This window comes from Chanodichthys erythropterus, chromosome 15 (genome assembly GCF_024489055.1).
Source record: "Chanodichthys erythropterus isolate Z2021 chromosome 15, ASM2448905v1, whole genome shotgun sequence".
Taxonomy (NCBI): domain Eukaryota; kingdom Metazoa; phylum Chordata; class Actinopteri; order Cypriniformes; family Xenocyprididae; genus Chanodichthys; species Chanodichthys erythropterus.
The window spans coordinates 11,812,414-11,836,736 of record NC_090235.1 but is presented as its reverse complement, the minus strand read 5'-3'; the positions used below and the strand labels follow the sequence as shown (position 1 = coordinate 11,836,736).

The window sequence follows — 24,323 nt, the reverse complement described above, 5'->3', positions numbered from 1 at the left end:
GGTGTTTGTGCCGGAGGGGGCGGGCGAGATCTCCGCAGATCTCAGAGCTCGAGCGGCTCCTCATTCTCGTGTCTGCCGGTGTTTTGTGTGTGTTTGTGTCTCGGCAGATTCGGTATCTTTCGGACATGAGGGATCGTGTGTGTTTCTTTTAATCGCGTTTGTCTGGATGAACTAATGGAGTGACCGCAGAAGCGCGGCTCTGCGCGGATCATCGGAGCCCGTTATCCCGGACAGAGACCCGCTTTGTTCGGCCAATAATAAACAAATCACGTCTACTATCGAAATGAACGACACGGAGAAAGAGAATAAATCTGATGAAGACTCGGAATCTCTGGAGGAAGAGGAGGTTGATCCGAGGATTCAGGTACAGAGCAACAAAATCCATTTCGACTGCTGCATCTGAGAATTCACATCGACAAAATCCATTTAAACCGGATTAACGAAACTCGACTGAATACGTATAGGCTATGTTATTTGGCTGTATTGATATGTTTTATTGTTCTATATGCCGAATTTTATGAGTAATTCCTGTTTAACTTTCCCTAAACCAGAACTGAAGTTCGACTGGGTCAAACTCTTTTTGGATTAAAGCTCGATCAGATCGTATCATATGATTTCATCAGAAGTCTATAGACACCGATAATCCGATCAGATAATGTTTGTTCAGATTGTTAAACAGCTGGTGTTTGATTCTTTCAGGGGAACCCCATTGTGACATAATCTGTTCAATTCTGTTACATTGTTTCATTGTTTGTTACATTTAGGAACCGCGTTGACAATCAGAGTCATTTGACGTCATATTTAGAATTTATTTTCTAGTTCACGTGCACTGCATGCAGAATTAAGACTCCTTCATGAAGCGTTAGATTCCTATTAGAATAATAATGTTTTTTTTATTATTATTATCCGTTAGAAAACGATTTACAGTGGGTGAAAAAGTCTTCGGACATTATGGTATAACAGATTTTAGAGTCGATTATTATTTAAAATGATTAACCTTCAATACCAGGTTGTTTGACCCTGCACTATGTAAAAAAAAAAGAAAAAAAAAGAAAAAAAATCACCAAAATATCAGTCATAAACACATTTTCTAATGCAGTGACATGCAGATATTTTTAAGCATGATTTCAGTCTTTTTTTCAACACATTATCTATTGTTTTATCATTTGAAACCTTCTTGGAAAACCTTGAAAATTTTGCTTCAAAAGTGCACTTACTTTCTTTACAATAACTGACACTTTTAATCTTGGTAAGAAATTGCTGCAAAGAACCATGGAAACACCTTTATATCTAAGACTATGCTAGTTGTGCTAGATGAACTGGTTTTTCATCCTCCACCCATGAAAGAAAATATTTTCATAATGAAAACAACGGCGTGAAACATCTGTGTGTCATCAACGTGTAGCTAAGGTCGGAGGAAAACACACATATGAGTGTTGGGTTACTTGAATAACACTTTCCAGATGTTACTGGCATTGCAACACACATCTTACTGTGATCTCAACTGGCTTTATCTCTTCAACAGGGTGAACTTGAGAAACTGAATCAGTCTACAGATAACATCAACAGATGGGAGACAGAACTGGAGGTAAGGTTCACATGCCTGCTTTCTGTTGTCACTGTTTCTACTGAAAATCTTGCAGGCAGAATTCCAAAGACATGTCTAAACGCTCAGCACCCTCCCCCTTCCGGCACTGACCAATGAAGTTTCTTTCCTGCGACTGACACCCTTTCTATCTGCTGAGCAGACAGAGGAAATCTCTCCTATCCGAGTCTGGAATTCCTGCTCTGAAAGCCACAAGCCTCAACCGCTAAAGGAGTAGTTTAGGAAAATGTCCTGAGCCTCATTCCATTCCAAACCCATGACTGACTTTTTTCTGTGGAACACAAAGGAGATACAAACAGTAGTAAATTGCTAGTTGCTAAACTGGCACAAGAAATATCCATATCCATGTTTTGTTTCAGCTGATTTATGATTTCCTTTTTGAATACAGCATACCCTTATATAAATATAATGTGCTGGTACCATGGTAAAGGCAAGGTGTCAGATGGCAATAACATGGTAGTCTGAAGTATTTAAAATAATACCAAAAAAAAAAAAAAAACCTTTTGTTAGTGTAAGAAATAATAAGCAAAATGCAGTGTTGGGAGTAATGCATTACGCAAGTTATGTAATCAGATTACTTTTTCAAGTAATGCATTACTTTTAAATTTACAACAAAATATGAGTTACTTTTTTAAATAAGTACACAAGTAACTTTGACTGACAGCTCTTCAGTACTCCTCAAAATGAATAAAAACAGTGAAAATCTGCATATCTACAATAATTAATGAAATATTTTAAATTACAGAAATATACATGTATTTTATTTTTTGTTATTAAAAACCATGTAAGCCCAGCTCAGGTGACAAAAAGTAATGCAAAAGTAATGTAACGCATTACTTTCCATAAAAAGTAACATTAGTTACTTTTCTAGGGAGTAACGAAATATTATAACATATTACTTTTAAATGTAATTTTCCCCAACACTGGTACACTGTAAAAAATATTTTCATGATTTGATGTCTCAACATTTTTTCTTTTGTCAAATCGACTTAATTAATGTGGTTCAGAGAACATAATATTTTGAGTTTCTGTTGATTAAACCAATCGCCTTCATTGTATTAACTCAAATTTTTAATTTCAATGGACTCAGGTAACTTACTTTTTTAAGTTAAACCAACAATTCTTTTTACAGAGTAAGGATTACTGTAAAATGTGCGTTATATATCTGTATATGTGATTATCAGATCTTTTTTTTTGTAAAACATTTTTTTTATCTCAACTGAAGTAGAATCAATGTTATTTTTTTGGCATTTTTCTATACTGTTATAGTTTTATTCGTATTTTCAATTATAGCTGCTATTGTTATTTTCAGTTTTCATTTTAATTTGAGTTTAATTTTTAGTGGTTTTGTTATGTGGTAAGGCAACATTTCTAACTTGTTTATTTTTTTTTTTCATCTAATATTTATATTTGATTTTATTTCAGCTTTATGTCAATTAACAATTTAATTTTTTTTTTATTAATTATAATTTTCATTAACAATAATCACATTGTGTAGAATTCAGACATTTATAAGTTGGTAACACTTTACATAAAGGTTTCATTTGTTAACATTATTAACTAACATGAGCAATACATTTGTTAAAGTATTTATTAATTGTTATTAACGTTAGTTAAATAAAAATCCAGCTGTTCATTGTTTGTTCATGTTAGTTCACAGTGCATTAACTAATACAACATTTGATTATAATAATGTACTAGTAAATGATGAATTTAACATTAAAAAAGATTAATAAATGCTGCAGAAGTGCAGTTCATTATTAGTTCATGTTAACTAATGCAGTTAACCCTATTTTAAAGTATTACCCATAAGTCTTATTTCAGATTCATGACTATTTGTTCCTCATCCTCATATTTTTTTTTTTAAATGATGAATACTCACTCACAGTTCTGTGTATTTCACTGTATTTGGCCTGTGGTTAATCACCACAACGAACCAGGAAGTGTCATTCTGTCAGAGGAAGTCTAAATACCTCTGACGTGTCTTATGTCATTGAGGTCCTGTGTGGAAGGATGTAGATGTCAGTGTTTTTAAATATGGCATTTGAGCGACCAAACCCACCCTATGACAGATTCATGACCGGCAGAACTGGACACGATATACACACGCACGCACGACTCAAAAACACTGTCCCACTGCTCATCTTATGCAACAAATGTGATTGTTTCTTTCTGCTGAGGGGGGAGTTTTCTGTCTAGAAAGCAGGGTGTAGATTCCTTCTTAACTGGGTTAAATGCTGAATTGAGTTAGCTGAAGCAGCGCTTTTCAGGGAGCAACAAAAGCCTGATTATCGAAGCGTTTCATTACTGTGAAAATAAAAGATGGATGCACATAATTCAGAGATTCCTGAGCATACAGTGAATGTTGCTTGGATATGATGAGCCTTTCAGTGCACTGCCATTTATTCAGGATTCACAGACTGCCTGTACTTTAATTCGCACTTCAGTATATCTGTAAACACAAAGACAAGAATTCAGTTGTTCATCGAGCTGAAGATCAGAATACTGTGATGTCCAGGGAGTCAGTTCAAACTTAGACAGCACTTTTCACTGATACAAAAAAAAATAATTCAGATTTTCTAGCTTTATTCAGGAGTGTAAATGCACTTTATCAGGAAACAAAGTTGTGTTAAGTTCCCAGTGGTTTTAATGAAGAACTAAACACTAAATATGACAGATTTGTGAGGTCTGTGCCATTAAATATTGAGATTCAGTGCCACAGACCACGCAAACATTCATAGTTTTGTTTGAGACACTTGACTTGTGATTTTAGATTCACTCACCACTCTATTCTATTCTGCAGGATTCCCGGCAGAAGTTTCGCGCCGTCCTAATGGAGGCCACAGTCAAGCTGGATGAGCAGGTCAAGAAGATCGGGAAAGCCGTAGAAGACTCAAAACCGTACTGGGAGGCCAGAAGGGCGGCCCGCCAGGTGAGCTGTTTGTTTTGTCACAGCAGTGTGTTTTGCTGGAGTTTGCATGGTGTGGAATCTTCTGGAATCTCGTCTAGGGAATGAATGATTAGGAAAAACACATCTAGAGCTTTTTAAACCTTAAGGATTGTAGTCGTTCACTACTCTGAAAGGGAAAGCAGAATTATGCAATGAAGGTTTGGCTGTTGCCATAGAGGCCTGTCGAACAGCAGGAAACAGCTGATGACCCGGTTCTGCGGGTGTTCACTAGAAAACCTGGCATGACTCGGGTTTACATAATATTACTGTACCAGTATGTATATAATTGGATAAACTATGAATCTATGTGCAAAGTAAACTATGTTGCACATATCTAGAGCTGGACAATATATTAACAATATTCATAATTCCTATTCTTGTGATATCAAATTAAGAGAATTTTTTTTTTTTGCCATGAAGCAAACATGTTCACCATGTAGATAGATAGATAGATAGATAGATAGATAGATAGATAGATAGATAGATAGATAGATAGATAGATAGATAGATAGATAGATAGATAGATAGATAGATAGATAGATAGATAGATAGATAGATCTGCTTTACATTGTACGGTTGCATGAACTGAGTAATCTTTGAGTAACATGAGTAATCTTTGTAAAACAGCAGATTTACAGTATTAACGTACTGTATAACAGTGTGCTATGTTCAAAAAAAGTATGATGCTCTGAAAGAATGCAACTCAAATTTTGGAGGACGAGTTTTTAAGAAAAACATGTTTGCCCCAGTTTAACTTCTCATAATCACATGACCACCTTCCAGCCCCAAACACAGCCTGCGCTGTCAGCTTCTCAATAATGAATGACCTGCAGTCCAGCGTGCAGACGCGGGCTAATTTGTTTGCAAACAGGCCTTGGCATTTCCTATAGATAGAAACGGCTAAAGAGAGAAGACTGAACATGACGTCCTTCTATGAAAAGCATCTTCTCCTCAGAACATCTTAGCAACTACCCATGACACCTTTGTATAGTGACAATTATTACAACCAAAATCTAGTTTTTAATATGAACAAGCATCTGCCGTTAGCAGTCTACTTTAACACTGTTGCCTCGGCTTGTTTTTCACGTCCACAGGTTGAAGCGAGCCCAAATAACATAATATTTTTCCCCGGAATGCAAATTTTAGCAGGAATGCGGATTTTATCCCCCAGAACACAAGTTTTGAGCAGCATTTGGGTGGGTTTTGTTGTGAAAAACCCTGGTCGTTAGTGTCATGTGAATGCGTGTGAGGATGGATTTGAGATCGCTGCTGCTTTCAGCCATGAAATTCTCCATATTATCACCTTGTGACGGTGATAAATCAGCACAAATGTCGCTCTCAAACAGTCATAAAAGAGCTTTTTATATCCAAGAGGTGAGAGTTCTGCTCAGCTTCTGGCTCTAACGCAATTATAACACAGTCAAAACCAAACAGAAGTGCAGTGTAGTGTGTTTATATTCAAACGTTGAAGGTTTTTTATTTATATTAAAATAATTTAAGATCATTTATTTGATCAAAAATACAGTAATATTGTGAAATATCATTACACTTTAAATACCTGTTTCCTATGTGTATGTCTGTTAAAACAATTTACACATGTGATCAAAGCTGAGTTTTCAGCATAATGTCACATGATCCTTCAGAAATCATATAACATGCTGATTTGCTGAAACATTTCTAATTTTATTATTAATGTTGAAAACAGTTGTGTTGCTTTATATTTGCTTCAAACCATTTTCTTTCAGGATTCTTTGATGAACAGAAAGTTCAAAAGAACAGCATTTATTTGAAATAGAATCTTTTATAACATTTTACTGTCACTTTTGATCGATTGAATGCATCCTTGATGAATAAAAGCATTAATTTCTTTAAAAAAATGATCTGACCTAGACTTTTACCATATCAAGTTTTATATTGTTAACTACATTGGCAAGCTGATCGTGTCACATATGCAGCCAATAAGCTTGCTGCTCAACATTTAAATGGCTGGTTAGTGCACACTATAGCAGTTCGCAGCACACTTTCAGAGTTCTCATTAGATAAACTCATTTATTCTCAGTTGAAGTGATGAAGAGATTGACTCTCACAAGAAAGCTGCGAGAAACCTTCACAAAGACAGAAGCTCCAGTCACTCGCTCATATTCTCAGTCTATTTTTAAACGCATTAAAACGAAATGATCTGACATTAGTCACGAGTGAGTAAAGTGCCGCAAAGAAAAAGACATCATCAGCTAATCTTTTTAAATCTCCAAGTCTCCAAGCTCAACTCATGAACTATCTTATTGTGAACGATATATCAAAGGAATCTCACAGTGATGCATAATAATTCAGAAATATACGCAGCACACACACACAGTTATAAATGTTAGCTAATGTGATTTAGTGGTTTGATTTAATCTTAATATGCATTATATCCGTGGGCTTGAACTGCGTACAGCTGAAGTGTGTGTGTACATTTGTCTGCACTGGTAATCAAATGAAGGTGGTCTAGTGTAACTGTCCTGTCATCACTTTAAAAGACCACCATGATCTGTCTGTGTCAGTAGGTGAGACACACAGCTAAGACTGGCAGTGCCAGCTGTCTCTCAGTCAGAGTGCCAACGCCCACTTTACATCCAATCAGAACAGAGTGCACGATCACACCTTCAATGACCTACAGCTGAGCAGACAGACAGACAGACAGACAGATGGGTGTGTCGTTGAACAGTTCCCTGTGTTCGGTGTGTTCTGGCGCGACTCTCACCTCTGATTCTGCTGGCATCTGTTCTGTCCTGTGGCATGTGAGCAGCAGGCATCAGACATCAATGACAGACGACTGCGGCACGTGTCAGCTGACCTCACACCTCATGTCCCTTCACAGGGTGTGAGTGTGTGAGTGTTAATTAGAGATGAGCAGAGGTTATAAAAGAGACACACACACACACACTATCACAGACAAATCAAGGTCATTTGAGCAGACAGTACATGAAGGTGCGATCCAGACTGAGACTGCATTTGATTTGCTGCTGCTGCTGCAACATCTCATATGCAAATTTAGAACTATTTTAGTTCATCACACAGTTGGACATTAAAATATTCAACAATTTCTGAGCTTCTGCTGACATTGGTTATGGTCAAAATGGCATACTACTCATACTGTTTCTGCAGCATAGTATAAAATGCACATGACATGCTACATTTGCTGCAAATTGCAGTTACCCACTGATCAATTTTATTACTATCATCTGACTAATTTTACTCATAGTATTTGTTCAGTATGCATTATGTATATAGTGCAAATGTGCACATTTTCTGTATGGAATACCTGGATGACCAACTACATTTGCCAAAAAAAGCATGTATATAAAACAGCTCACTGAATCAAATATTGAGCTTTTTAAACATCTTTTCCTGGACTCAATGTTTGATTTGTCAAAAGTTTATGCATTTATTAAAATTGGATAAAATTATGATAACTGAATTGAGCTCATATGGCAACCTTTGTAGTATACTACTATTCATTTTTGCACATTGCATCACATGCAATTTAAAAACAATAGTAGGCAGCATGCAGGATACAATGTAGTATTCAGTGAACTAGTGTTCCATTTCGGAACACCGGAAATGCTGAACTTCCTGTTTTCTACACAAATATTCAGGCTTCAATTTAACATTTATCAAACAGTTATAACATAAACTAATACACTTAATGTGATGCGTATTTGTCAGTCATACATAAACGGGTAGGATTTCTGAGCTGAATGCTGAATGTGTTTTAAATGCACAATAACCATATATTAATCATCAATGAATTCAGTTTGTTTTAATCGCAGACATTTTAAGTAACTGAATATTGTTTTCTACAGCTAGCCATGTTCAACTGAATAATTTTTCACAATGAACATATTTATGCTGATTCTAAGCCATAAAAAATGCATTAAAAAAATTAATAAAATCAAATAGACAAAAATAGTTAATAGTAAACTATGCTATGATTTTTTTTATTTTGCAATTCAGGGCGCCATATTTTTTCTGTAAAAGCAAGAAAATTTTAATTTGATGTCAAATGAATGAACGGAGGGAGATAGCAAGAAATAGAGGGAGCTTGGATTGCATAAATCATGGAGAGTCATGAAGAAAGAGCCGGATTGTTTACTCTGAGCCCTGCGGATCTGTGCAGATGGAAAACAGCCGTCTTTGTCTCATTTTGGATGAGGTTGTGGAATTCCACTCGTTTGCTTAAGATGCTGGGAGATCGACAGACTCACTCGTGCATGAAAGATTTTCATACGTGTTTGCATGAAGGGAAGTCAATTAATCTGTGTGATCATGCTAAATGCAGCAAGAGGAGGAAGTTTATAGATTATTTACAGACCATGAACATACTTCTGCATTACGGCGAATGCTAATAAAAACACGGGGAAGTTTCCTGCGTTTAAAGAAGAGTTATTGTGTCAGTAAAGATGCTTGTTTCCTCCATTTCATTGGGTAGATGAACTTGCTTTGTTTGACAAATTGGGAAGAAGTGGGTCAGTTTTTAGTAGGTCAGAAAGAGTTTAGGGTGTGTCGAGGTGATTCTGCATCTTCAGATCATAGTGAGGTCATTAAATGTTAATTGAACATGATTTTGCCGCAGAGCGAACGCTGCTCATGAAAAATACATCATGTCTGACCGAGTTTGGGAAGAAAATAGGTCAGAAAACCAGAGAAAATCAGATACTTGTGCTGCCTGTCAAACACATTACCAGGAGGAAAAAAATAGACAGTATAAGAAACAGACATTTCTCAGTCCAGACACACAGAACATAGCAAGTGTGTGTGAACAGACAGGCAGATGAGCGAGTGTGTGTGTGATTTTGACCTTAAAAGCTCCACAGCAAGTGAGAACCTTTATTGACGTAACTCTAATCTGGCATTACAGTGTTCACCTGACCTTAACCTTGACCTTATGAGTGAAAGTGTCTGAAGGCTTGTGTTGGCAATGGCCCTGTCTGCACCTGGTATTAAGAAGCATTTTAGTTGATCAGTTCACAAGTGGATGACGCTAAATACCGGTGTAAACAAGATCTAAAACCTTTTGAACTTGTCCACTTTCTACCACTTCTAAAGGTAGTCAAAAATGCATTTGACTGGATTGCTTTCATAGTGTAAACTCTCATATGGTGGGATGTGTTCAAACAGCCACTAAAGCCTCTAGGCCTACTGAGCTAACGCGTAAACATTATGGAAAGCGTGCTAAACTTTGTCAACTGAAGTCCCAAGTTTGGTTTGAAGATGAAAACCGTACCAAGCACCATTCCTGATTTCTAACAAACACTCGTCTTGCGTCTGTCAGAGCAGAAATGAAAGCTGCTGCTTTCCATATGCACACGTATTTTCTACATTGATAAAATCAGAAATGTTTCTTGAACAGCAAATCGTCATACTAGAATGATTTCTGAAGGATCATGAGACACTGAAGAACTTACACTTATGAAATGCATAAAATGGTTTGAACCTGCAACCTTTCAGTTAGCAGCACTGATCTTTTACCAGCCTAGTCTGCAGCATCTCTCATTGAGCGTCAGTATGTGTAGAATCCCTTAGTGGGCCGTGCTTTGGTCTGCAGGGTCTTCAGGAGCGCAGGTCATCATGACACAACAACAGTGACAGCTTAACAACACTGTAGCTCTTTGTGACAGAGAAGCTCAGTCAAAATCACAGTATTATGAGCAACACACAATGAACTGTTGACAGATCAGGAGAAATGCATCATCTCTCGTCATCTAGTGTAGGCAGCCGTTCGGGTTTACTCTCTGTGGTCATGTGATGCACAACTGGGTGTTGATTGAGTCATGGATTTTGTAATAGCCAATACTAAAAAAAGCAGTGTGCACAACGGTCGGTATAGAGATTAAAATAATATACACTGCTGTTCAAAATATGCAGCCTTGGTGAGCAGAAAATCTTACTGACCCCAAAAATTTAAATGCTAGCGTACTAATTAGGGGCCAAGCACCGAAGGTGCTTAGGCACCTATTGTTATTGTTGGCGTTCCGTACGCTTATTAGGGGCCAAGCACCGAAGGTGCTTAGGCACCTATTGTTATTGTTGGCGTTCCGTACGCTTATTATTATTCTTCCGCTTCTTCTTCCGCTCTTGAAGTCTATGGCAGCCCATAGAACCGCTTGCGGGAAAGTTGTGAAATTTGGCACACAGTTAGAGGACAGTCTGACCTTTGTCCATAGCAAATTTGGAGTCTCTAACTCAATCCCTCTAGCGCCATCAGCTGTCCAAAGTTGCACTTATGTTTATGTTAATAACTTTTGAACCATAAGGGCTAGAAACAAAATTCTTTTTTCCTCTGATTCCTTGGGTCAAGACGAATCGATTGCACCATATGACGTCATTCCGTCATGAAAATTTTTCCGCCATTTTGAATTTTCTGAAAAACGTACTTTTTCGAACTCCTCCTAGGCCGTTACTCCAATTTTCACGAAAATTGAACCAGATCATCTTCAGACCATGCCGACAAAATGTTATGGAATTCAAGTTGATTTCTCAAACCGTTTTCGAAAAACACGCAAACGAATTGTACGTAGTGCTTGCGAAAATAGACATAAGGCTGTATCTCCGCAACGCTTTATCGTATTCAGACCAAACTTGGTAACTGTCATCACAAGCATGACCTGAGGCAACATGCAGCGTTTCGGCGCAGCGCCACCTAGTGGTGCGGAGATATGAAAAATGGCTATTTTTACTTATAACTTCTGATGGGTTTGGCCAAAAATCATGAATTTGGTCTCGTTGGATTCGGGGAATCATGCCGAGTCGAATGATATCCAATTTTCCCATATTGGACATTTTGGCCGTCGGCCATTTTAAATTTGGTGCTAAAATGCTGTATTTTACGAACGCATTAGCGTATAGTTATGAAACTCGGTATGGGTCATCAGCACAATGCCCTGAAGGAGCATACCAAGTTTAGGACCAGCGCCACCTTGTGGTCAAAAGTTATAACAAAATTTACAAAAATGCTAATAACTTTTGACTATATTAACTGATTGTAATGAAACTGTTTTCAGTAGATTCCTTGGGTCATGCTGAGAACATAGATATCAAACTTTCCATAGTCAGCTGAACTTCCTGTCCGCCATATTGTTTTTCTTTAAAAACCTACTTTTTCGAACTCCTCCTAGACCGTTGCTCCGATTTTCACCAAAATCGAACCGTATCATCTTCAGACCATGCTGACAAAAAGTTATGGATTTCAAGTCGATAAGTCAAACCGTTTTCGTATACCAGAGCAACGAATTTGAGGCATGATGCAAAAATGACTCTTGAAGCTGTATCTCTGCAATGCTTTATCATATTCAGACCAAACTTGGTATGTGTCATCACAAGCATGACCTGAGGCATCATACAATGTTTCAGCACAGCGCCACCTACTGGAGTGGAGATATGAAAAATGGCTGTTTTTGCTTATAACTTCTGATGGGTTTGACCAAAATTCATAAATTTGGTATGGTTCATCAGGACAATGCCCTGAAGGAGCCTGAGAAGTTTCGGACCAGCACCACCTTGTGGTCAAAAGTTATAACAAAATTGACAAAAATGCTAATAACTTTTGATAATATCTACCGATTGTAATGAAACTGGTCTCAATAGATTCCTTGGGTCATGCTGAGAACATAGATATCAAATTTGCCATATTCAGCTGAACTTCCTGTCCGCCATATTGTTTTTCTTTAAAAACCTACTTTTTCAAACTCCTCCTAGACCTTTGCTCCGATTTTCACCAAAATTGAACCGTATCATCTTCAGACCATGCCGACAAAAAGTTATGGATTTCAAGTTGATAAGTCAAACCGTTTTCGTATACCGGAGCAAAGAATTTGAGAGATGATGCAAAAATTACTCTTGAAGCTGTATCTCTACAATGCTTTGACATATTCAGACCAAACTTGGTACGTGTCATCACAAGCATGACCTGAGGCATCATACAGTGTTTCGGCGCAGCGCCACCTACTGGAGTGGAGATATGAAAAATGGCTATTTTTGCTTATAACTTCTGATGGGTTTGACCAAAATTCATTAATTTGGTATGGGTCATCAGGACAATGCCCTGAAGCAGCCTGAGAAGTTTCGGACCAGCGCCACCTCGTGCTCAAAAGTTATAACAAACTTGACAAAAATGCTAATAACTTTTTTTTCTAATTGCTCACTGCTGCTGTTGGTCTGATGCTCACGGCCATGTTGGCTGGCTTCTTGTGCCGTTTTTGTGCTTGGCCCCGTAATTGCTGCTTGCAGCTATATTTATTCTTCTTCTTCTTCTTCCGCTCTTGAAGTCTATGGCAGCCCATAGAACCGCTGGCGGGAAAGTTGTGAAATTTGGCACACAGTCAGAGGACAGTCTGACCTTTGTCCATAGCAAATTTGGAGTCTCTAACTCAATCCCTCTAGCGCCACCAGCTGTCCAAAGTTGCACTTATGTTTATGTTAATAACTTTTGAACCATAAGGGCTAGAAACACAATTCTTTTTTCCTCTTATTCCTTGGCTCAAGACGAATCGAACGCACCATATGACGTCATTTTCCGTCATGAAAATTTTTCCGCCATTTTGAATTTTCTGAAAAACTTACTTTTTCGAACTCCTCCTAGGCCGTTACTCCGATTTTCATGAAAATTGAATCAGATCATCTTCAGACCATGCTGACAAAAAGTTATGGAATTCAAGTTGATTCCTCAAACCGTTTTCGAAAAACTAACGAACGAATTGTACGTAGTGCTTGCGAAAACAGAAGTAAGGCTGTATCTCCGCAACGCTTTATCGTATTCAGACCAAACTTGGTACATGTCATCACAAGCATGACCTGAGGTACCATGCAGTGTTTCGGCGCAGCGCCACCTACTGGTGCGGAGATATGAAAAATGGGTATTTTTGCTTATAACTTCTGATGGGTTTGTCCAAAAATCATAAATTTGGTCTCGTTGGATTCGGGGAATCATGCCGAGTCGAATGATAGCCAATTTTCCCAATTCGGCCATTTTGGCCGTCGGCCATTTTGAATTTTGTGCTAAAATGCTGTATTTTACGAACGCATTAACGTATCTTTACAAAACTTGGTATGGGTCATCAGCACAATGCCCTGAAGGAGACTGAGAAGTTTCGGCACAGCGCCATCTTGTGGTCAAAAGTTAAAACAAAATGTTACAAAAATGCTAATAACCTTTGACTGTATTCACCTATTGTAATGTCACTGGTCACAGTGGATTCCTTGGGTCATGCTGAGAACATAGATATCAAATTTTCCATAGTCAGCTGAACGTCCTGTCCGCCATATTGTTTTTCTTTAAAAACCTACTTTTTCGAACTCCTCCTAGACCGTTGCTCCGATTGTCACCAAAATTGAACCGTATCATCGTCAGACCATGCTGACAAAAAGTTATGGATTTCAAGTCGATACGTCAAATCGTTTTCATATACTGGAGCAACGAATTTGAGTCATGATGCAAAACCCACTCCTGAAGCTGTATCTCTGCACTGCTTTATCATATTTAGACCAAACTTGGTACATGTCATCACAAGCATGACCTGAGGCATCATGCAGTGTTTCGGCGCAGTGCCACCTACTGGAGTGGAGATATGAAAAATGGCTATTTTTGCTTTTAACTTCTAATGGGTTTGACAAAAATTCATAAATTTGGTCTCTTTAGATTCGAGGCATCATGCCGAGTCGAATGATATCCAATTTTCTCATATGGGCCATTTTGTTCTTCGGCCATTTTGAAATTTGTGCTAAAATGCTGTATTTTGTGAATGCATTTGTGTATCGTTACGAAACTCGGTATGGGTCATCAGGACAATGCCCTGAAAGTGCTTGAGAAGTTTCAGACCAGCACCACCTTGTGGCCAAAAGTTATAACAAAATGTACAAAAATGTTAATAACTTTTGACTGCATTCACCAATTGAAATGAAACTGGTCTCAGTAGATTCTTTGGGTCATGCTGAGAACATAGATATCAAATTTGCCATAGTCAGCTAAACTTCCTTTCCCCCATATTGTTTTTCTTTAAAAACCTACTTTTTCGAACTCCTCCTAGACCGTTGCTCCGATTTTCACCAAAATTGAACCGTGTCATCTTCAGACGATGCCGACAAAAAGTTATGGATTTCAAGTCGATATGTCAAACCGTTTTTGTATAAATCTTCAGTGCTTTGACATATTGACACCGAACTTTGCAAGTGTCATTGTCACCTCACTCTGACCATACCACAACAATTTGGACACAGCGCCACCTATTGGTCGAAAGTGATGAAGCAGTAAATCCTCATTTTTGATCATTTTTCAGCTCTTTCACATAAAATGATCTTAATAGGTCTTTAATTGTTCACTGCTGCAGTTAGCCTGATGCTCCCAGTCGTGTTGGCTTGCTTCTTGTGCCGTTTTTGTGCTTGGCCCCGTAATTGCTGCTTGCAGCTATATTTTAATATAATACAGTTAAATGATACAGAAAATTGCTAAATTCAGGCAAATCTTTGCTATTAAAATGTTTCTTAAAAATCACTGAAAAACTGCCCCTCTGAAGCCAATGCAAATTCAATCATCAGTCTGGCTAATGTGTGCTGATTGAGACTTCAGTGTCCAGCGTTTGCCCACGCAGACATGCCATCACATCCTTACATTAGCAGCAGCCTAAATGGAGCTATTGTATGGTGCAGTACATGCATTGTTTCATGATGTTGAATGGTCATTTTTGAACAATGGTCAGAAAGGTCAGGTTTGACATGACGCTTTACCTCACGTACTCATGAACTCATGATGCCCTTCATCTCGCCAGTGCAAAGTGACGTCTGAGCGTGTGAGTCATCTGTCTGGAGAAGCGCACAACGTCTCTCTCTCTCTCTACCTGCACACTTCATTTAGCACTTCTGTATTCTTCCATGCAAAACAGAAATATACAATGACGTTCACACAGCCACTGTGATTTTAATGGACTGTGACACATAAAGAAAGCAAGCAAGCAGGAAGTAAAGAAAAATATTAAATATACAAGTTAATATGAAACTAGTTTGATAAATTTGCTTATATTTTTAATCTCCCGTCATGACAGTAAAGACTTGATTACATTTGTACAACACTCTTAAAAATAAAGGTTCTTTACTGCCATTGATGGTTCCATGAAGAACCTTCAACATCCATGGAATCTTTCCATTCCACAAAAGGTTCTTTAGAATTTTTAAACATTCTTCATACTAAGAAACAAAAAATAACTTTTCACTGAGAGGTTTTGGGGAAACAAAAATGTGTTTTCTGTTACATCACTGTGAAAACCCCCTTTGAAACCTTTATTTTTAAGAGTGAAGGATATAAGAAATAGTCTGTTATCACAGATAGATAGAAATTTATTTTCCTACAAAAGTTGAAAATGTAGGCATTTCATTTTTGTACATCATATTTTATATGTAAGCAATAAACAAAAGCACAAGCTGCTTTAAACCCTATAGATTTTAAGTTCATTACTGCAAACACAGTTCTTGTTTGGGTTTATAATCTAAGTTCAAATTGTTTTGTGCTAATCTCTATAGACCGCATCTGTGATTAACTTGTATTGAACCTAAAACCTTCAGGATCTGAGTTTGTTTATAACTGAGAAAATCCTCATGGATTTCAGCTAATCTGCTGTCTGTCTGCACAGACCGAGGGGGAGATGATTGAGCTCTATGAAAAATACATCAGCTTCTTGTCTCAAGTTCTGCTAGTTTTCTTTCTGAATTCTTCAGCATGTAAGAGGGATCGTCTGTAAATGAGAAGCTCATCCCACAGAGAGACAGAGCCTGGTCATGTGATCTATTAAAGCTGAGCGACTAATGCTGTGACTGATAAAGCTTTATGGTTCATTGAGGGGAAATTAAAAGATTGTGTTGTAACAGCTTACAGTAAGTTATGCTAACTAATGTTAACAAATGTAAAGTTTTATTAATTTAAACACTCTTAAATCACATTGTAATTCTTTCAGAAGTAAAAAAGTCTCACATTGTACTACTTGGCACTGAATTGTGGTACATTTGCGTCATCAATAGAAATGAGTGAGTATTGACAGCAGCTGTTTACAGCTGTATCTTAGTAACAATGTGTCATCATCATTTTACGTAACAACATGTGCACACTTGAATCTGTCAGCTGCTCGTGCATTGCAAGAGATGAAGAATGTGAGCTGCTCTCTGAAGGCAGTTTCTTCTTAGACATGAATTATATATTAGTCTTCAATGATGCTTCAGCAGCAGAGGTTCACTTCAGCAAATTATCCTGGATTGTGTTCATACCAACTGTGAGTGGTGTTGAAGTCATAACCGAGTCTCTCTCTCTCGTGTCTTACAGGCTCAAGTAGAAGCTCAGAGAGCCACACAGGAGTATCAGCGAGCCATCGAGATCCTCCGGGCGGCGAAGGAGACCATTGCTCTGGCCGAGGAGCGACTGTTAGAAGAGGACAGCAGGCAGTTTGACTCGGCCTGGCAGGAGATGCTCAACCACGCCACCCAGAGGGTGAGAGACACAAGACCACTGACCATAAACACACTATAGATCAAAAGCTGCTGTGTGACAAGGTGTACAGAAAACAAGCTAAAAAACCCAGAACTAAGTTTTTATAAGCTGTCGACCCCAAAAACGAATGTTTAAGGACACAAAAGTGGATACAGCCAGTGAGATTACTACGAACTACGTGTGTCCTTAAACATTCATTTTTTGGGGTCGACAGCTTATAAAAACTTAGTTCTGGGTTTTTTAGCTTGTTTGCTGTACACCTTGTCACACAGCGGCTTTTAGATATTGTTCTGTTTTTTGTTATAAGTCAAAAATGACAAAGAGGCTGCCTCACGCTATATAAAGTCGATGGAGACGGCTGGATTGTCCCGCCCCCCAGTGAGGGTGTGGCCTAAATGCACTCTGTCTCTATGCTATGCAGTTAATTTGATCTGAACTGCTTTGATTGGCTCTTCCAGGTGATGGAGGCGGAGCAAAGCAGGACACGCAGTGAAATCGAGCACAGAGAAACAGCGACCAAATACAACGCCGCCATCAGCCACATGAGACAACTGGAGAAGAAGCTCAAACGCACCATCAACAAGTCCAGGTCAGAGAACATCCATCCATCCATCCATCCATCCATCCACCCATTCCTCCATCCATCCCTCTGTCCATCCACCCATCCATCCATCCATCCGCCCACCCACCCCTCCATCCATCCGTCCGTCTATCCATCCATCCATCCATCCATCCATCCATCCATCCACCCATCAATCAATCTATCCGCCCACCCACCCCTCCCTCCCTTCATCCGTCCATCCGTCTGTCTATCCACCCACTCCATCCATCCCTCCGTCCATCCATCCATCCATCCATCCATCCATTTATCTATTGACCCACCCACCCTTCCATCCATCCATCAGTCAGTGTTTTTGATATACATACACTACCGCTTATAAAGTTTGGGGTCAGTAAAAATTTTTTAACAAAAAAAGAAATTACTACTTTTTTCCATCAAGAATGCATTAAATTGTTCAAAAGTGACAATTAATATCACAAAAGATTTATATTTCAAATAAATACTGTTCTTTTGAACATTAAATAATCCTGAAAGAAATGTATCACAGTTTCCATAAAAATACGAAGCATTGATAATAATCAGAAATGTGTGACTTATTTAAAAAACATTAAAAATCTTACAGACCCAAAACTTATATAAAATATAATTTCAGTGTAAATACACTTTCTGTTTTGATGTCAAAAAGGTAACAAAAATGTATTAGCCCACATAATGGTTATGATGACATACAGTGCATTGCAATGCAAAGAAAAATCGAGAACAAATCTGAGATCATACATATAAATCATGTCACAATGGACATAAAGAGGAGACACCCAAAAATCTTGCTGAAACAAGCTGTGCATGCACGAGTTCTGCAGGCCTTACATCATTTCAAACATGTCAATATTTGGAAATAAAATGATGTTTCCTTCAGAATACCCACAAAACATTTCCTCTCTCACATGTAAATGAGCAAAACTCTTTCAGCAGAGTGTGTCTTTCTGTCTTTTTCCTCCCCACCCCGGGCCTCTGCTGTCGCTGGGCTGTGGATGGAAGTGTAGTTCAGTGTGAGGCGTCTCTAATGTGCTCCAGATGTGTTTCTGCTGGTGGAATGTGCCGGTTCTTTCACAGAGCTCTGTTGTTGCCATGGAAACCGGCTCTGAGACTCACTCTGTTCAAATGCTTCTCTTTCTCTCCCTCTGCAGGCCATACTTTGAATTAAAGGCGAAATATTATCTGCAGCTCGAGGTAGGCCTACGTCAGTTTTTATTTTGCACAAAATAATATTTTAAGAACTTTTCATCCAAAAATCAAAGATTACTTTTTTATAGAAATTTATTTATATTTATTTTTTATTCATTCATTTTTATTTATATTTTATATTTTATTTAAAGAAAATGAAGTCTAGTTTTAAAACCATTACATTTTATTTGCATTTCATTTTAAATAAGTACTCATTTCACCCATAATTCTCATTACTGTAATGTGAATAAAATATTTTTATTTTTTATTTTATATAATACAGTGAAATTATTTAAATTCTGAATTTAAATTGTAAATTTATACATCAGTTTTACAAATGTATACAGTTTTTGCTGCACTGAATTTATTTTGATGTATATAAATCATTGTATTACAGTATTTACTACAAATATTTGTGAAATATTTTTCAAATATTTAAAAAATATATTTAAATATTTTCTTTTTAAATATTATGTTTTAATATATTTTATGTTTTATTTAAAAAATACAGAGTGTAATAAAGTAATAGGAATCTCAGGAGAACCACCATTAAGAAAAATGAGAATTACATTTAAAAAATAAATAAATAAATACATTTTAAAAAACATACAAGTGCACTACAATAATGAGAATACTTAAATTAAATGTTAATATAATTATAAATTAAAACAATATTTTACAAATATTTTAAAATTAAATATATAATTTTCTAAATATTATGTGTTTTAATATATTATATATTTTATTTAAAAATACAGTATGTAATACAGTAATGAGAATCTCAGGAGAATCACCATTATAATTGGAATTAATGAATTAATAGATAAATAAAAGTAAATACATACATAAAAAAATCCAGGCACATTACACTAATGAAAATTTTGGGGGAAATGCACTAATTTGTCATTAAAATAATGTCACAATGTCAAATGACAAAATCTTAATGATCCAAAAGTAGCCTTCATTTTCTTTAGACATTTTCTTTAGTCAATGTTTGCATGTTTTTAGTAATTCAAGAATATTCCTTTATTCTACACAAACTAACATGTAGATTTGATCTGATTTTGATTATACACATATGTGACCTGTTCTCCACTTTACCTTGTCCTCCATCTCCCATACAGCAACTGAAGAGACGGGTCGACGAGCGTCAGGCTAAACTGACCCAGGCCAAAGCCGAGTACCGGACGGCCCTTCGGAACCTGGAGACCATCTCGGACGAGATCCACGCACGCCGCCGACTGTCTGCCATGGGGCCCCGGGGCCGAGGGGTGGGGGCTGAAGATGACGGGGCCGCCACCGACGACATCGCCAACTTCAAAATGGAGTCTGACGGCATATCGAGTAAGTGAGATCATCCATAATCCAATATGTAATTCATACAGCAGTCCTGAAAAGAAACCAAACCATTTCACAAATATAAGTGCATTAGGTTTAAAGTGGTATATGATATTTTGTTATCCGATCCAATAAAACCAACAATATTTGTAATATACAATTCCAGGTTTATTAGACAACTAGATTGGGAAGCAAGCTAAAGAAGAAGAGAAATGCATAGAAGAAATAGCAACGATATTCAATATACTGATGTCATCTCAAACCTGTGTTTGTTCTACAGTGATGTCTGTGAATTTCGAGGATAGCTGCAACGGCACAACATCAGAAGAAGATCCCGAGACACAGTCCACCTGCAGCCTGAGCTCCACGTCTGCTCCTCTAGACCTGCCCTGTCCGTTCCCCTCCTCTTCCTCCCCGTATCCCCTGCTCTCGTCCTCCTGCCCGTACCCTTCCTCTTCCTCCTCGCCCCCGCCGTCCCACTCTGCCGGTCCTGACCTGCTCCAGCTGCCCGGCTCGGGGTCTCTGGAGGGCTTCGAGCAGGTGTCTCCGGTGTTGGGCCCTCGCAGTGAGTGCAGCGGGGCCTCGTCACCCGACTGTGAACAGGAAAGAGGTGAGAACCAAAAGTCCTTGAATGATGAGGATGATGAGAACCGACTCACATAAGATGTGTGGAGTAATAAAGTTATCAGCCAGTTTAGTTTACTTGTCAAAGCCAATTTTACTTACATGTGTTGAGTGTTAAGGGATTATATTGTGTTCAATACAAGTAAAGCTCAATCAACAGCATTTGAGGCATAATGGTGATTATCCACAAACATTACAGGGTACAAGATGTACTATACAGTAAGTCTCTGGTGTCTAAAGAATGTTTCTGTGAAGTTTCAGCTCAAAATCCCCCACAGATCATTTATTATAGCTTGTCAAATTTGCCCCATTTGGGTGCGAGCAAAAACACACAGTTTTTGTGCATGTTCCTTTAAATGCAAATGAGCTGCTGCTCCCAGCTCAGAAGAGGGCGGAGCTTTGACAGCTCAACAACAACAAAGCTGGAGAATCTCACGCAGCCAAAATGAGGATTGTAACGGTGTTCAGCCTTACATTGTTCAAACCGGAGTTGACACTGATGGAGAGACTCAACTTCGAAGTTACAACTTCTAGCATGTGCCGTCATGTTAATCTTTTGTGCAAATCCAGCATTGAATTGACCCTCGTTTGTGAAGCAGTCCGGCGTCAAATAACGGCATGTCAATAAAAAACACTATCCTACAACAACTCTTCCTCTTCTCTAAAGCAGCCCAACATGGCCTCACCCCCTTTGTTGTGTGTTCTCGGGGGCGGGGTTTATGTAAACTTTAGTGTTAGTGATGTCGCTAACCCGGGAATAAGCTTGTTGTAGTCCCTCCTAGCTGTTTGTTGTAATCCATAAACAGCAAATTCTTTAAAAGAAAATATCTCCCTTTGCATTGAACTTTGAGTGTCATAACTTTGCAGATGTTGTTCAAATAACAATAGCAAATAGTGGAGCTCTGCAGCCATCTACTGGTTAAAGTGATAATTTTTTACTTTTAAAACTATATTTTCCATATAGTTGATGGCAAAAATCTTAACACTAAACCATGGCAAATTGTCCATGTTATCTCCATGAATGAAGGTTAGAAATGTGGGTCATTTTTTAAAGTGAACTGTACATAAATTTGAAAAAAAATTATTTATATCAATTTAAAACATGCCTTAAATCCTCCCAAAACTGCACAAATGTAACTGCAAAAACATTAATAAAGTAAGTAAAATTGCATTTGTTTAAAAAAAAAAAAAACAAAAAAAAAAAAACATTTTTTTGTTTCAAAAATCACATTTTATTGTCTGGGGTCTCTGGAGACCCAAAAAGACTGAGTGTACATCCCAAACGAATAGCTTACAACGGTTAAATAAAAAGAGCAAAAATCTGGCTTACAGTGAGGCGCTTACAGTGAAAGTAAATGGGGCCAATCTGTAAACATTAAAATACTCACTGTTTCAATATTAAAGCCACATGCAAACAAGATAAATATAATTTCACAAGCAGTGTTGGGGAAAGTTACTTTTAAAAGTAATGTGTTACAATGGTGCATCGCTCAATTACCTTAGTTAATTTTAATGGAAAGCAATGTGTTATATTACTTTTTCTCATGTGGGTTAAGCTTGTTTGTTTTATAATAACAAAAAGAAAAAAAAAAAAAGTATTATTTTTGGCCAATGTAAAGACCCTTGCACACCAAAAGTGAAATGAATAAGCCTCAGGCTGAAGGAAATGCCTTCAAAAATTATGCCTTTACTTGTATTGAACGCAGAAAATTCCTTCAATTTCAGATACAGTTTCTGACATTAGCCAACATTCATTTGTTCTGAACAGATTCTCAACAGTTCATTGTGTTTTCTAACAGGTGAGAGGGCAGAGGGCGCAGAAGTTAAACCTGGAAGTACAAACAGCATCAGCAGTCAGAAAAGCTCCCACCTGCAGAAGAGCCTGCGCAGTTTATCTCTCCAAACCGCAGACGACACAGACACTCGTTCTTTCACTGTGACCTCCAACACACCAGCAGTGCTGCTTCTCAACAGTGTTTAAACTCCTGCTCTGTAGGAACCCAAACCTTCAGCACAGGGGCCAAAGCAGGGGCCCGCATCTGAGACTACAGTACGACGTGTCAGAGGAGCCATCGTGTGAAACTATTATCATCTCAGTGTTACAGACTGGTTTAAAACCAGAAAACCATGAAAGTATTAGAATTGTCATGCGGACATCAACTATGAAGTGACGGGAACTACACTGAACTTTTCATCATCACGGAGTGGATGTTCTTCATGTCTTCCTCAAATGTTTGTGTTGTGAATGGACACTGTCTGTATGCCCTGTCTTCTGTCGTGGCGTCTCACTAGCTAACTTGAAACAACTCAATTTTGATGGGAGGTGACACACCTACTAACTGTTGTAGCATAAACCATTGTAAGTGACTGGATTAGTATGCATGGCACCACCTGATTCCCCAGCGACTATGTAAATGAAGCTTACGATTGAAAGCAGTTAATGGGATGTCAGCCTTAGCAGAAGATATCTGCAGTTGTTTTTCACTCTGTCGGCGTTGTGCGATGAACCTTCTCTATTGTCTTAGATTTACTCCACAGGTCGTAATGTAAGGAGGTCCTCATGTAGTTCAAAGCTATATATTTATACTCAGTGTTTATCTTGTTATCATGATGTTATCAGTATGTTTTCATGGCACAAAGTCCTTATTTGTGTAATAAACAGATGCTCACAGCATGAGTCTCTTTCCACTGTTGTGATTTTTACATGTTATTCCAAAACAGAGTCTTGATCTTGTGATCTTGGTCTTGAGACCTCACCAGACTTCAGACCTTATAGGTCTCAAACTTAAAGGGGTGGTTGATTATGATTTCACTTGTTTAACTTTAGTTAGTGTGTAATGTTGCTGTTTGATCATAAACAACATCTGCAAAGTTACGACGCTCAAAGTTCAATGCAAAGGGAGATGTTTTCTTTTACAGAAATCGCTTTTTAAGGACTACAACAAACGGCTGGTAGGGACTACATAAACCACGCCCCCAAGAACACACAACAAAGGGGGTGAGGCCATGTTGGGCTTCTTTAGAGAAGAGGAAGAGTTGTTGTAGTAGAGTGTTGCTTCACAAACGAGGGTCACAAACGCTATTTTATGCGTTTGAGACATGGTGTTTTCCTCAGTGCATAACTTACTTTTCACAAGTTTATTCTCCATCTGTAAATGTTAGAAAGTAATGCAAATATTTCCATTTTGCGGCTAAACTTCACAGTGAATGAGCGCTGCTGCGCGCATGCGCGCTAAACAGACAGAACGCAATAGAAGCGCAATAATTCTAAAATATACATTTCGCTAAAATATTTGATGTTGGACAGTAAATGTGCCTTATTTACACTTTTAAACCTACAAGTAAGTGTATTTTTATGATCGTAACTGTAATGGACTAATGTAATGGGGTAAATCAATATACTTTGGGCCAATTACTGAGTTTAGATTCATCTTACCAATTAAAATTTAGTCTGTGCATATTTATTTGAATTTTTAATTTTGTGATTTAAATTTCTGCTCTTCTAATAATA

General features: G+C 37.9%; 1 protein-coding gene across 1 annotated transcript; it reads left to right on the top strand.

Annotated features, from left to right (window-relative positions):
• Positions 1–46: 46 nt before the first annotated feature.
• On the top strand, positions 47–23,478 carry sh3bp5a (SH3-domain binding protein 5a (BTK-associated)). The gene is made up of 9 exons (XM_067411669.1): positions 47–364; positions 1,526–1,588; positions 4,410–4,538; positions 16,900–17,064; positions 17,523–17,653; positions 18,814–18,856; positions 19,975–20,194; positions 20,469–20,798; positions 22,612–23,478. Exons 1-9 carry the CDS (start codon positions 284–286, stop codon positions 22,791–22,793), a joined length of 1,344 nt encoding a protein of 447 aa, XP_067267770.1. The 5' UTR covers positions 47–283; the 3' UTR covers positions 22,794–23,478.
• Positions 23,479–24,323: the final 845 nt, after the last annotated feature.

What these genes read in the sequence shown, in the direction of transcription:
- sh3bp5a (XM_067411669.1), top strand. Translation starts at nt 284, where the DNA reads ATGAACGACACGGAGAAAGAGAATAAATCTGATGAAGACTCGGAATCT. An exon ending in TCAACCACGCCACCCAGAGG is followed by an intron (nt 17,065 to 17,522) that starts GTGAGAGACACA and finishes TGGCTCTTCCAG; the next exon opens with GTGATGGAGGCGGAGCAAAG. An exon ending in GGAGTCTGACGGCATATCGA is followed by an intron (nt 20,195 to 20,468) that starts GTAAGTGAGATC and finishes TTTGTTCTACAG; the next exon opens with TGATGTCTGTGAATTTCGAG.